The sequence below is a fragment of the Narcine bancroftii genome, chromosome 1 (assembly GCF_036971445.1).
Source record: "Narcine bancroftii isolate sNarBan1 chromosome 1, sNarBan1.hap1, whole genome shotgun sequence".
Classification (NCBI taxonomy): domain Eukaryota; kingdom Metazoa; phylum Chordata; class Chondrichthyes; order Torpediniformes; family Narcinidae; genus Narcine; species Narcine bancroftii.
This window is the reverse complement of record NC_091469.1, coordinates 333094085-333108822: the sequence shown is the minus strand read 5'-3', so window position 1 is coordinate 333108822 and position 14738 is coordinate 333094085. Positions and strand designations below refer to the sequence as shown.

The 14738-nt window shown below is 43.8% G+C and overlaps 1 protein-coding gene across 2 annotated transcripts; it reads left to right on the top strand.

Moving 5' to 3' along the window:
• Positions 1 to 2755: 2755 nt before the first annotated feature.
• psmg4 (proteasome (prosome, macropain) assembly chaperone 4) lies at positions 2756 to 13991 on the top strand. Of its 2 annotated transcripts, XM_069908951.1 has the most exons (4): positions 2756 to 3121; positions 8230 to 8305; positions 11027 to 11139; positions 13818 to 13991. In XM_069908951.1, the coding sequence occupies exons 1-4, from the start codon at positions 2957 to 2959 to the stop codon at positions 13884 to 13886; spliced, it is 423 nt and encodes a 140-aa protein (XP_069765052.1). In that variant the 5' UTR covers positions 2756 to 2956; the 3' UTR covers positions 13887 to 13991. The 2 variants fall into 2 exon arrangements, with proteins under 2 accessions (XP_069765052.1, XP_069765056.1); XM_069908955.1 differs by lacking the exon at positions 11027 to 11139 and having other exon boundaries at positions 2839 to 3121.
• Positions 13992 to 14738: the final 747 nt, after the last annotated feature.

The window sequence follows — 14738 nt, the reverse complement described above, 5'->3', positions numbered from 1 at the left end:
TGCTTTTTCCTGACTTTTTTTTCTATTTTCCTGAAGAAGGCTGATTTTCCCGACTGGCCACTACTCCATCATGTGACTCCTCCCTGGTCACACGTTGTTCCAGCACCGAATATATTACAGCAAATGTAATCAGACAACCTATGTCCCATTGTAACATTCCCAGCAGCTGCTTCCGCAGAAACCGTCAAACCTGTTTTCCACAAATTCCATGCAGCAATAAAAGGGAGATTATATCATAAATGACCTTGTAAATGACACACGACTCTCAGGATTTGAACAAAGGCGCAATTTTTGCAATGTCATCATGTGCATTATCGTTTGAAGGATTTATTTCCCCCCCAGCCAAAATAAATTGCTCGGTCAGAGGGACTGGTAAGACGTGTCCCCAAGAAGCGGTGGGTGCACACGCTTGCAGCTGTACCTTGGCACCTATCTGGTTCCCCCACTCGCCAGTCTGAATGTGCACAATCTCCCGCATCTTCCGCTGAATCGCTCCCTTGTTCACACTGCGCAGCGATGTTTCTCTGCAGCACCACAAAGACTCTGCAATTTAGCCCCACCTCAAACCCAGGTCGCCAGGATTGGAGGAGTGAGGAACAGTATGGAAGGGGGAGCAGCACCACCACCCCAAGATGACGCAGCACAACCCATCACTGAGCACATATGACACAGACCAGCCAATCACAGAGCGTATATGACACAGAACAGTCTATAACAGAGTGGATGCAACACGGACCACCCTATCACAGAACACATATGACACGGAGCAGCCTATCAGAGCACCAGCGTCCTGCCTCTGCCTTCTCAGTTTTTGGTTCATTGATTATTCAGGAATCTGATGGCAGCAGGGAAGAAGCTGTCCTTGTGCCATTGGGTGCTTGTTTTTAGATTCCTTTATCTTTTCCCAATAGTAGCAGAGTAAAAAGGGCATGGCCTAGGGGTTGGGGTCTTTGTGGATAGAAGCTGGTTTTTTAACACTGCCTCATATAGATGACCTCGATGAAGTGAAGTCTGGTGCCTGTGATGTTGCAGGCCGAGTTAACAACCATATGGAGTTTATTCTTGTCCTGAGGGTCGGCACCTCCATACCAGGCAGTGATGAAACCAGCCAGAATGCTCTCCACGGTACATCTGTAAAAGTTTTTGAGCTTAAATTAAACCACAAATCATGATGAGAACAAATCCAGTTTGCAACCCTATGGCAGGGAGCCATCAATGGTGATGAAATGACCATTGTATTCATGTTTTGCACATTGAGCAAGAGTACAGACTTTGGACCAAGAGAGACCACTGGGTCTGCTCTGTCATTCATCAAGATCATGGGTGATAATCCAGTTTCCTTCGCTCTCTCAACATCTGTCAATTTCCTTCATATCCAGAAATCAAGTGACCTCCATTTGGAATGAACTCAGTGACCATGCCTCCAGCAAGATCCCAACAACATCCGGGCATGGGCTTATCAGTTAAACAAGAAACTCTGCAAATGCTGGGGCCAAATGCAATACACAAATGTGTTGGAGAAATTTTGGACACGCTGAGTTTCTCCAATACATTTGTGTAATGGGCTGATAAGTGACAACTAGCATTAAGGCAATAGAAGTGCAAAATGTTGGCCATCTCCGATGTGAGAGAGTCCAACCACCAACTTCTTGACATTATATGACATCATTATCTTGGTGTCTCCCACCATCACCATTGACAAGAGACCCCAATGGAATGCCACAAACATGGCTGCAAGGCTGGGTATCCTGCAATGAATGACTCACCTCCTGACACCCTCAGGCCTGTCCACCCTCCACATGGGCACGTCAGTAGCATGATGGCATAATCTCCTGGATGTGATGCTCTTTAGAAGCACCTGTACAATCCAGGACAATGCAGCCTGTTTGATTGGCACCCTGAGAATAAATATTCAATCTCTCTGCTGTGCCTAAAGTGACACCATCTACAAAATACACTATGGTTACCAGGCTCTGCTGCCTGGTACCGTACCCAGGCACCGTGCCCTTTTACCCAAGAAGAATATGGTCAGTTGGTCCATGGGAGCACCACCACCTGCAGGTTCCCCTGTAAATTACACACCATCCTGACTGGGAAATATGTCACCAGTCCTTCATTATCACTGGGTCTAAATCAGTGGTTCTCAACCTTTTCCTTTCAATTCACATCCCACTTTATGTAATCTCTAGGCCATCGGTGCTTTGTGATTAGTCAGGGATTGCTGAAGGTGGTGTGTTAGTGGGAAGGGAAGGTTGAGAGTCACTCCTCTAGACCCAATTGTGACTGAAGTATTTTGCATGAGTGAAATTGTCATTGTCCCATTTCCTTTGGAGTTAGAAACCATGCAGATAACCAGTCAATTAGGTACGATAAAAACAGTGGTTTTCAAATCTTCCCTTCCCGCCCATAGACCCACCTTAAGCAATCCCTGACTCATCACAGAGCACTTATAGGAGAGGGATTACTTAAAGTGGTAAGGTGAGTGGAAAGAAAGAGGTTGAGAACCACTGGGCTAAATCTTGGAGCTCCTTCCCCAGTATACAAAATGACAGGAGAAACGGGTAGCCAACATCTCTTTCACTTCCTCAGAAGCTGCGTGAGAGCTGAGTTTCTCCAGCACCTTTGTGGATGGCCCTCGACCCAGCGTCTGACTCTGCAACTTCCTTGTTTCGCACCTTCACCACAAGCACCAGTTCACGCCAACAGGCTATCCCACCCCTTTCGCCAAAGCAATTCAAGAAGTGCAATGAATACTGCCAGCACTCCTGAGTCTGGTGCAGCGCCCTCAGGAGCCATACAAAACATCGAAAGGAGCCTTTCAAGATCCCCACTTCCTCTGGAGCGGCGGCACAGGGCCAATGCGGAAGCGCTGGGCCGGGGGACTGATTGACAGACGGACCGGGCTCCCGGGACGTTGCCGCTGGCGCCGGAAGTCGGGCGGGCGCCGGAGCTGGTCATGTCGGCAGTTGGGGCTGGCACCCTGTCGGTGTATGACTTCAGCGAGAAGTTGGCCGGCCAGTCGGTGTATTTCCACGTTCTCAGGATGTCGGGCAGCTTCTTCCTGTGGGTTGGCACCGCCCCGACCCTCTCCAACCTCGCGGTCGCGATGTCCACCCGATTCGTGAGTAACGCGGAGCGGAATTCTCGGCACAGGCAGGCGGGAGAAGGTTGCAGCTCCTCACTGCGAGGAGCAAGGGAGACCTCGTGTCCGGTTCAGGGAACACGGCCTTCGATGCAGCTGAGCCGCATTCCCAGCTGCAGACCTTGTGAGGAACCGCACAGTGCTGGGCAGGGCTGTGGAAACCCTACGAAGCGAGTGGAAACGGGAGGGATTTGGGGTGACACAGCAAGATGCTTGCAGCCAGGCCAGAGGTTACCCCTCGTTCTGTAACCTGATGACATCTAGGAACTATCACTGCATCAGGATTGGTGTTGGCGCCCCATCACTCAGGTCACAGCCTGAAGACCAGCATCTCGAACAGTTTCCTTCCAGTGGCCCCTGTACCCAGTTGGGATATTTTCAGTTTAAGGTGCTGCACAGGGTTCAGTTCACTAAATCTAAACTGTCAGCTCTTTATCCAGAAATAGACAAATACAATAGGTTTAATAGCTCCCCTTACCACCTAAATTGCATGTTTTATCAGTGCCCAAAATACAGGGATTCTGGGGCAGAGCACATTGTCCAAAATATTCAGTTAATTTGCAACCTTGCTTATTGACTGTAATATTTGGAATCAGGCAACTCCCTAAATTCACTACAGAAAAACATGATGACATTTACATCTTTATTAGCTAAACATCTAATTTTATTGCATTGGAAATCTGACCGGTGTCCTTCTATTACACTGGATCCATTTTCTTCAGTAAATTGGAGAAAATCAAATGCACATTGAGAGGGTCCACTGAATTTTTTTTTCATAAATGGCAACTCTTTATATACTATTTATACCCTTTATATGCTTTGAATTATGAGTGATCTACCGGTACCAATGCCTGAAGAGGGCGCACAAAATCGGTGAACCGGTGCGGACTCGAAAGGCCAACATGGCCTGTTTCCGCTCTGTAAATGGTTATATGGCTCTTAGGCTCTTGAATCTTCCCCCCACCCACCCCACTACTTTATCCAGGACCACTCAAAGATCTGCCCACATTGTTAAAAAGTCCTTTCCTTTTGCACTAACTGCAACTTGAATATTTATTGATCCATTGATATTTATTATATTTTTTTCATTCTTGGCATATTGTGGTCATTTATGCAAGAGAAAGTGGTGCGTCTCGTGTACCTGTTTTGCTGAGCAAGGAAGGTTTTTGGTGCATCTTTACAGTACTTGACAGTAGACTGGCATTGATGTTGTTCATGTGAATTCGGAGCAGGAGCAGACCACGACACCCCTCTAGCATGCTCTGCCGTTTAATAAGATAGTGGCTGAGTCATTATCACATTCCTGTTCACCACCTCTCCTCACACTGCTCCGAGATACCATTGCCTAGATGAAGGATAGGGGGAGTCGACACCTGCCTGGTCAGCTTAAATCAGAAGGGTTTTGACCAGATATTGCACACTTACATGATGGACATGCTCTCCAAAATGGGCTTTGGGGAGGGAATCCAAAATTGGATGAAACTGCTCCACACAGACATCTGTAGTGCAGTCCAAATCAATGGGTGAGAAATAGATTGATTCCCTATGAAGTCTGAAATCAGGTAGAGTTGCCAGCTCTCTCCAGTCTGCCTCGAGCCCTTTGCTGAATTGATCAGAAAGGATGAGGGCATCCACTTCATAATCAGATCTGACTACCTGAAGGCGTTGGGGATCTTGTTTGGAGGGGCCAAGGCATGCAATAAAAATTGGTCAGATCAAAGGCCCACCAGAAATTGGGTATATGGGCATAGCGCTCCCTCGCAATGGGAAGAATCTCGTCATCAGGTGTGAGGTGTTCTTGGTACTGCTGTTTGTGGTGCAGGAGAGGAACCAGTCAGATCCTTCCTGTCCAACTGATACATCATCATCATCAATTCACATTGTCATCAAAATGACTGGAGTGGAGTGGAGAGAGTTGCTCGTCTCTGCGGAATGCAGATTTGCTAAGAGTGTTGAGAAGGATGCAAGGGTCTTTGTCACGATTCATCCCCAGCAGCTGCTAATTTATGGGCTTTTCCTGGGGATGCCTACAGAGACAGACATTGAGACCTGCTGGAAGACCATCAGCTCAGTGAAAGAATCCCTTTGGTCTACCTGAAACCTGTTGGTCTTTCAACACATGGAAATGTCATTGAGGGAATGCTGCTGACTGGCACATTCCAGGCTGCAGTAGTAGGTGCTGAGGGATCCACTGAGGCTTGGCGCAGCCAACATGAGGATGTTGTGGGGAAGGACCACAGTCAAGAGTTCTTCTGTTACTGGACATTGAGGTGCTGAGACAAAGGGAAAGCCTTTCAAACAGCAGTGGGGGGGGGGGGGGGTGGGTGAGGGAGTAACGACAAGGCGCCACACAGTGCAAATAGAGAGCATATGCAAAAATGTATCAAGTTGGGAAAGTATGGACGTGGCACTAAGGGTGCGAATAGACTTTGAACAGTTTTTTTGTTAATAATTTATTGTGAATAAAGCCTATTTGTTGGGGGGGGGGCCCTCCCCACTTCCCCCCTCTCTTATTTAAACAGCATCCATCACCTTGGCCTTAAAAATATTCAAAGACTCTCCACCACTTTTTGAGGAAATGGGTTTAAGATTTTTTTTGAATATTTTATTTTAAAAGACTCAAGCAAATATTATACAAACCTCTTGATGATAATAATGAAAATGTGTTTACTGTCATATACAGTGTACATATGCACTGAAATTGATGCAGCCAAAAAGGTGGGGAAAAAAATTCCAATTTTATACATCGTTGAATTAGAGTCAATAAATATAATAGATAATAAATGTTCATTGTTATCCTCGTGGGAAATAAATGCAGACAGTTCTTTTTGTGATGTTGGAACAATGTAATGAATAGTGTTACAAGGGGTGTGTTAAGAATCTGACGGCTGTTGGATAAAACTGTTCTTGAACCTAGAAGTACTGCTCTTGATGCTTCTGTGCCTTCTGCCCAAAGGTAGCAGCGAGAAGAGGTTTTGATGAGGGTGATGGGGGTTCTTTCTGAAGTTGGTTGCATACTTGAGGCAATGCGTCGCGTAGATGTTGACCCCTCAGAGGGAATGACCAGCAGATCAGTCTGCTCCAGTTCTGGGAATCAAAAATACAATAAGTTGATTACATCAAACTGCTTTCATGCCAACACTGAGGATGTTAATCTCGCTTTCATAAATGTTGCATAGTTTCCTTGTGTTCAAGTTGGAGGCTGTAGTATTAATAGAACAGAACTATGACAAAATACAGGAAAAGTTTATTCAATTTTCAGAATGGCTGTGTTGTGTTATAGGAAATGAACCATAAATCACTGCTGGTTAAACTCTGGGAAAAATGAGGAGGCAGAGATGCTGGTTGAAAAAGGCCCAAATGGAGGTTGTTGAACAGAGGGAACCCGAACACAGATATACAGGCACTGAAAGTCACAGCATTGGAGATGGAGGCTGTTAAATTATAATGAACTCTTGCAAGAAATAGAGCTGAAAAGCTGAGGAGTTTCATACCAAGGTTCTATCAGATTTTGGTCAAACCAAGTCTGGAATTACTTTTAAGCAGATTAACTTTGCACCATTTAATTGGTACTTTCGCACTCTTACGGTGGTTCAGTCATTGGAGATTATAATCTTCACCCTATCACATTCACACAACAGACCCAATTAAATTTCAGACCGCTCTTCTTCAAACATCTCCTTAAGCACACCCTTCCCCCACCTCCAGTTTGAATTCCATACAGAATATTTTGGAGGATCAAGAACCAAGATACTGACTGAGCCACTGATTTACTATAAGGCTACAAGAACTGAGATTATTATTGTCAGGAAAAATTCTGCAGTGATAAGGTGAACGGGATCTTTCAGTCCATAGAACCAAAGAACACAGCTTAGAAATAGGTCCATCAGTCCATCTAGTCCATGCTGAGCTAATTCTTCCACCTTGTCCAATTGACCTGCACCCGGACCAAAACTCTCCATACCCCTCCCATCCATGAGCCTATCCAATCTTCTCACAATTGTCAAAATATAACCCGCATCCACTCCCTCTGCTGGCAGCTCGTTCCACTTCTCACCATCTTCTGAGTGACGAAGTTACCCTTCAACATTTCACCAAGAAGTGGGTATTTCTCATTTTGCTGTGTAAGTCAGCCCATTGACTTGATCTGGCTCACAGACAATTCTAGGTTGACATTTATTCTCCACACTATTTGCTCTTCATCTCACTGTTGGTTTTCTTTCCTAGTCTTTCCCTTGTGTATCCAGCTGCTCATTTCATTGTAGCTTATTAATTCTCACATGTTCATTAATACAGCTCCAGCCCAACTCTTCCCCCCAAACCACCACCCCCTGACTCACCCCTCAAACCCCCCCTTACTCTTGTATCAACCCCTTCACCCCGACTCTCCTTGCCCCCCACTCTCACCGATTCTCCTACTAACCCATTCTCCTCCTGACTCTTCTGCCACCCTACTCTTCCCCCCAACTCGCCTGCCATCCCACTCTCCCCCTGACTCACCTGCCATCCCATTCTCTCCCCGACTCTCCTGCCACCCCATCTCTGAGAACAGGGGTCAGGGCTACTGGCCCCCATGTGTGGTATGGTCTCCCTTTCCTCTTAATGATATTCACAGGGAGCATTGCTTCAATAGGGCTCAAAGAATGAATGAGGATCCCTACCATTCATCACACAGGATCTTTGACCCACTAACGTCAGGAAGGAGGCACAGAAGTATCAAAATTAGGACTGGCAGGCTGGAAAATAGCTTCTTCCCACAGTCTGTGACAATAATGCACAGTATCCTGTGATTGAGTAAATCATTCCGAGAGAGAGATGTATGTATATTTATTTAAATTATATCTTTATGTATATATGTGATAATGCTGTGCTGTGTATTGTGTGTGTGCACTGTGGTCTGGAGAAATGCTGTTTCATCTGGTTGTATAGATACAGTCAGATGATGATAACCTTGAACAAAACAGCCAAAAAAAAGTACAAGACAATGAGTGCAATTTTCATGTGCAATATCTAAAATGGTACATATATTTCTTTATGAGGAGATGGAGGAATTCAGAGTTAATGCAACTTCTGCTTCTGGTTTGCAGGACCCAACACCAGTGTCCACACTCATACTGGGAGATGCATCAGATACCACACCAAGTTCAATAGCACAAAGACTTGGTAAGATAGCATTCATTTGAAATAATTTTATGTTCTGTGGCATTTCTTTCCACTTTATTCTCCAGAATGATGCAGAGAGATGAAGGGGCAGTTGGAGCATGATGTGGGGCAATGAGAGATTAGTGTTTTTGGCAGAAACAATAGAAAAGCAGAATGTTCATAAAGTGGAGAGAGACCATAGAATACTGGTGAGCCAAGGCAACAGGGTGCCCTGGTGTGTAAGTTTATTTTATTGATGTTAACCGAGTAATAGAATTGTACAGTTCAACAAGAAAATGTACAGATAATATAGCGAGGGGGAAGAGGAGATTTACAAGGATGCTGTCTGGATAGAAGGCCATGACTTATGAGGATATGTTGAGTAAACTTTATCTTTTCTCCTTGGAGCAACGGAGGATGAGGGGTGACCTGATAGAGGTGTACGAGATGATGAGGCATTGGTTGTGTGGATGGCTGGAGGCTTTTTTTCCAGAGTGAAATGGCTAACATGAGGGAGATGTTTGGAAGTAAGTAGGGGGGGGATGTAAGGGGTAAGTTTTTCATACCATGGTGGGCACAGGGATTGCACTGCTGGCAACAGTGGTGGAGGCAGGTACAAAAGGATCTTTTAAGAGACTGTTAGATAGGTGCACAAAACTGAGGAAAAAATGGAGGGTTATGCATCAGGGATTCTGGGGAAATACTAGGCAGTTGTTAGAGTAGGTGAACAGGTTGGCACAACATTGTTGGCGAAGAGGCCTGTGCGGTGCTGTAGATTTTGAAGTTCTACACTGAGGTTGAGTGCAATACACAAAAGTGCTGGAGAAACACAGCAGGTCACACAATGTTCAAAAGAAGTAAAAGGATAACTGTGCACCTGACGAATGGTCCAGGCTAAAAACATTGGTTACCCTATACTTCCTGCCGATGCTGCAGACCTGTAGGGTTTCTCCAGCACATTTGTGCATGGAATTATACAGCTTGGAACAGGGCTTTTGTCCCAACTCATTCATGCCAAACAAGTGGCATTCTACGTTCATCTACATTGCTTGCATTTGGTACACATCCTTTTAAGCTCTTCCAATTTATCGATATCCTTCCTATAGATGGGCAACCAGAACTGCACACAGTGCTCCAAGCATGGTTTCACCAACACCGTGTACAATTGTATCATGAAGTCCCAATTTTTGAACTCTGTCCATCCCAATGAAGGCAAGCATGCCAAAATCCTTTTCCATCACCCTGTCAACCTAAGTTGCCACTTTGTACCCCTCTACAACAAAACTCTTCAGGATTCTGCTATTCACTGTGTACGTCCTACCCTGGTTTGATTTTCCACAGCAGACCACCTCTCTCTTGTCTGAGTTAAATTCCATTTGTCATACCTTGATCCACCTTCAGAACTGATGGATATTCTTGTGTAAATTTAGATATCCTTCTGACCACTACACCTGTAATTTTAGTGTCGTCTGCACATTTAGTAATCGTGCCAACTACATTGTCATCCATATTGTTAGTGTAGATAATAAACAACAGTGAAGTAACCACTGACCCCTGCTGGGTCTCACGCTCCAATCAGAAAAGCAACCCTCCATTGCAACCTTCTGTCCTCTCCCACCAAGCCAATTTGGAAGTACCTTGGATCCTATAGTATTTAACCTACCACATTATCATGCCATGCAGGACATTTTCAATAATCTGTGTTAAAGTTTGTATATACAACATCCACAATCTTGCCCTTGTCAATCCTCTTGGTCATCTCTTCAATCAGATTCTTGAGGCACAGTCTCCCATGCACAAATCCACGCAGACTACATCCAATCCAAGAACTGGTATATCCTCCATTAACTTCCCCAGTCCTGCCAGCAGGCTCATTGGCTTGGCTTGTCCTTGCTAACCTTTTCCACAGCAACACATTAGTGACGGTCGGGTTTCTGGCACTTCACCTAAGCCCAAAGATGATGTGAATATCTCTGCAAGGGCTGCTGCAGTTTCTCATCTGGCTTCCCAGCATATCCGAGGATCCACTTGGTCAGACCCTGGGGATTTGTCCAACTTAACTCTCCAAGGCCACCAAAATATCATATAAAACACAGAAGTCTGCAGATGCCATGATTGAAGTAAAAACACAGTGCTGGAGAAGTTCAGCAGGTCAAACAGCATATTTTATGTAGCAAAGATAAAGATACAGGTGTGCACTGCTTAATGTCTGATCATATATCTGACCATATATTTGTCCATGGTCCAATAGAGTTATAATGGAGTTCAGTCAGAAATCCCAACCTGATCCAATCATTACCAGTGCAAATCCCATTAACAAATCCCATTTGAAAGGTGGGAGGGCTTAGGTCTTCCATGCTTAATGTATGATTATTATGCTTTATTCTTAAGCATTTAGCATATTGGTCCCTCCATCTGGAGAGAGTGCCTCCCTGGTATCACAGTGCATGATCTGCTCTTCCTCCTATCCCTCCATTTCAATGTTTGTGTATCAAGTTACCTCCTGAGGCAAGATTTCACCCAATTATATCGCATATGTATTTGTTCTGGAATAAGTTAGCCAGATTATTTAAATTACATTCATATTTGAATGAAGCCTTGAGTATTTGGATGAATCCAAAGTTGTGTATTGATAGGTCCCCTTTTTTCTGGAGGAAAAGGTACAATTAAATTGGGAGACCTTTATAATGGTAACAGTTTAAAATCTTTTAATCAACTAATCGAACAGTATGATATCTCTAGGTCACAATTGTGGAGATATCTTCAACTGCGTCATGTGCTGCACACAACTTTTGGTTCCACACAACAACTCCCACAAGTTGCTACGATACCATCTACTATACTGGCTGCATATGGTAAAGGTCACGGAGCCTCATTTTATTATTCAGCCTTAACACAAATCTCAGGGGATAAACTTCTGTTGGGTCTTAAAAGAGCATGGAAATAGACCTGAGTGTGGTTTTTGAGATGAAGAATGGGTCAAAATTTGTAAAAAAAAAAATCTGAATAATGTCAAGAGACCTGAGAGTGCGTCTAATTCAGTTTAAGATTCTTCACTGTTTTTATTGGACTCCAGCAAGTTATATATATTAGGATGGAAAAATACCTCTGAAAGCTGGCGCAGTGAGGTGAATAAATGGGACTTAATTCAAGCAGTTTGGTCTTGTCCCAGAATTCAAGAATTTTGGATTATGACACATAAGTATATTGACGAAGTTTCAGGTATTCAAATTCCTTTCCTCCCCCCCCAGACTCTTTATCTTGGGAGACACACTTGGTAATTTGGGGGTAAATACTCTCAAAATTGGATTCAGACAGGTATAATGGTAGGAAGTCTAAATAGACACATAAGGTTATATTGATATTTTTTGCTGCCATGTTTTTGTTTCTATTTTATAGATAAGTTTATGTTTTGTAACTTTAACACTGACTTAAGAACTCAATAAAATTTAAATCATAATAAAAAAAAAAAATCCCGATCGGAGAATGCGAGAACGGGACGTAGCGGGCGTAACTAGAACTGAAGAAGACACAAGGGAAAAGGAAGCTGCAGAAGGAGGAGAAGAACAGGTGCAGAAGAGGGTCACTGTTAAGGGGTTACCCAAATTCTTTGCAGACCTTAACAGCTTGCTGAAGAGATGGAGCCAAACACAGCGCTTTTCACTGATAGAGAGGGATGCTCATGCAGTATTTGCTGCATATAAAGAAATTTATGAAGAATAAAAAGCAAACTAGGGAAACAACCCTGGACATATTCCTGAAGAAGCCAAGAAAAGCCTCAGCCAGGTCCTCCAGGTATTACAGAGAGATGGTTCATCAGTGGAGGTTATTCATTGATGAGGTTATTTGACCTGAAACTCTTCCAGTAGAACACTGAGGAAGTTGAGAACAGTGATGTGGATGATCCTGTTTGTAAAATTGTGTGTGATATTGGCAAAGAAAGTGTTTACATAAAAGTTTAAAAAGTGAAAAAAAAATTAAACAGTTTAATTTATCGTAAGCTCAGTATCCCATATACCTGTAATGTGGTGTTCACACAACACGTCCAAATCGCATAATGCCCAGTTTCACCGAACATATTGTGGATATTAAGCAGCCTGTACCCATACATAACCAACATTTTGGGCCTGAGCCTTTCATCAAGGTATGAGCACATTGTAGGCAGGCACCTGAATAAAATGCTGGAGGAGAGTGGCATGGGGAGGAGCACAGGCCCACAGGTAGGAGGTAATAGGTTCATGAGGGAGGGAGGGCACAACAACATATAGGGGGAGGGGGATGGCTATATGAATGGAGAGGGAAGGGGATAGAAAGCTGGAGGAAAGGAGACAGAGGGACAAGGAAGAGAGGGAGAACGGGAGTGGGCTAGCAGGAGAAGTTGATGATAATGCCATATGGTTGGAGAGTGCCCAGATGGAATATTAGATGATGTTCCTCCAATTTATGGGTGGCCTTGGTCTGGCAGTGCATGAGGGCATGGACAGACATGTCAGCGTGGGAATAAGATGCAGAATTGGGAGATCCCTGTATTTGATGCAGACAGAGTGAATGGGCTTAGCAAAGCAATCTCCCTGTGTGTGTCGTCTCTCTGATGTAGAAAAGGCCACAACGTGAGCGCCAGATACAGCAGATGACTTCTGCAGATTAACATTGCCTCCCTGGTTCTTCATATATCATCATCACAACTCATTTGCTTCAGTTCCTCGATTAACACAACCTCCTCCATAGAAAAGACTGATGAGAAATAATCATTAAAATCTCACCATCTGAGACTCCACACAAGACAGCCATGTTGAACTTTTATTGGACCAATTCTCTTCCTAGTTACCTTTTACACCTGTAGACTCTTTTGGGACCTTCCTTTTTTTCCCACCTGTCGACTTCATCTCATGCCCTCTATTTGCCCTTCTGATTTCTCTCTTGTGGATCCAAGTGATTGCACTGCATAAATCCACCTTGTTCTTTACGTTCTTAAGAGCTCTTTTAAAATCTTTAAATATATACTGACTGACCCTACACTTGCTTTTCCAAATGATCAGAGAAATGGTTTTCTGAACGATTGAGTCCATCATTTTCCAGATGATTATAGTTGGAAAGTCAAATGGGGAATTCATCTTTTGCTCATTTCTTTATTCTTCAGACTGGCAGAACCAGGAGAGTTACTTAAAAAAGAGCTAGCTCAGTGTTGTCTATTATTAATCCTTTAATTTTTCTTTCCTTTTGTTTTAATCAGTTGTCAAAACGAGGCAAGGGACAGTTTTCAGTTTCTTGTCTTGTCACGTCAGCCTTGATGCGTGGCACTCTCTCTTACTGCAACCCATCACAGATATTTCCTTTGTTCTCTCCTCTTCAGCCCTTAAACCGTTTTTAAATTTATTTCTCCCCCCAGTTCTGACAAAAGGTCATTTGCCCTGAACCATTACTGTTCTCTCTCTCCACAGATGTTATTCCTTACATTTGTTTGTGTAATGAGCTTATGCAGTTTTATTTGTCTTCTTATTCACATTTTATTTTTTAAAACTGTTTAATTCAGCGAAGAAGACCGGGAAGCAGGTGTTCATCAGCTATAACTTGCCCAACACCAACACCAGCCTGTCACTAGAAGTGGAAAACAGAATCAAACAGGAAATGGAGAAGAATCCAGATAAATTCTAAGTGTGCTTTTTTTTTGTAGATATTGATTTGATTAATAAAACATTTGGAAAAATGTGTGCCTCCTTTTTGCCTTCATGAAATAGGGAACTGAATACTGCAGCAAAGGCTGTTGTAGAGGCTCAGATTCCACCAGCTGTGTGAACGAGATACCTGCTGCGAGGCTTTTGCAATGAGCTCTTTGAACACAGCACAGAACAGGCCATTTGGTCCATGATGTTGTGCTGACCCATACATATTTACTCAGGATCAATCTTTCCCTCATTACACCCCATAACCTTCCATTTTTCTTAATACACGTCATGTTATATTGTGTGGAAACGGGCCCTTCAGCCCAACTTGCCTATGCTGACCTAAAAGTCACACCCACACTAGCCCACATGCCTACAGTTTGCCCAGGTCGCACCCCCCCCCCAAAAAAAACCATCCTATTCATGTATCTGTCTTGTTTTTTTAAACTTTACAATTATACCTGCCTCAACCACTTCCTCTGGCAGGCATTTCATACACCCACCACATTCTGTGTAAAATATTGCCCCCAGATTCCTGTTAAAATTTTTTCCCATCACCTTAAACCTCTATCCTCTGATTACCAATTCCCCTGTTGGATGAAAGGCTCTCTGCAGTCACTCAATCATTTTATGATTTTATACACTTGTATGAGTTCACCTTTCAACCTCTTGTGCTCCAAGAGCGGGAGCCTGCTAACTTCTCCCTGTAGCTCAGGCCCCTGAGTCCTGGCAACATCCTTATAAATCTTGTCTACACCCTCATCAGCTTGACATCTTTCCTGTAGCATACT

What these genes read in the sequence shown, in the direction of transcription:
- psmg4 (XM_069908951.1), top strand. Translation starts at nt 2,957, where the DNA reads ATGTCGGCAGTTGGGGCTGGCACCCTGTCGGTGTATGACTTCAGCGAG. An exon ending in TCGCGATGTCCACCCGATTC is followed by an intron (nt 3,122 to 8,229) that starts GTGAGTAACGCG and finishes TCTGGTTTGCAG; the next exon opens with GACCCAACACCAGTGTCCAC. An exon ending in TTCAATAGCACAAAGACTTG is followed by an intron (nt 8,306 to 11,026) that starts GTAAGATAGCAT and finishes TGATATCTCTAG; the next exon opens with GTCACAATTGTGGAGATATC.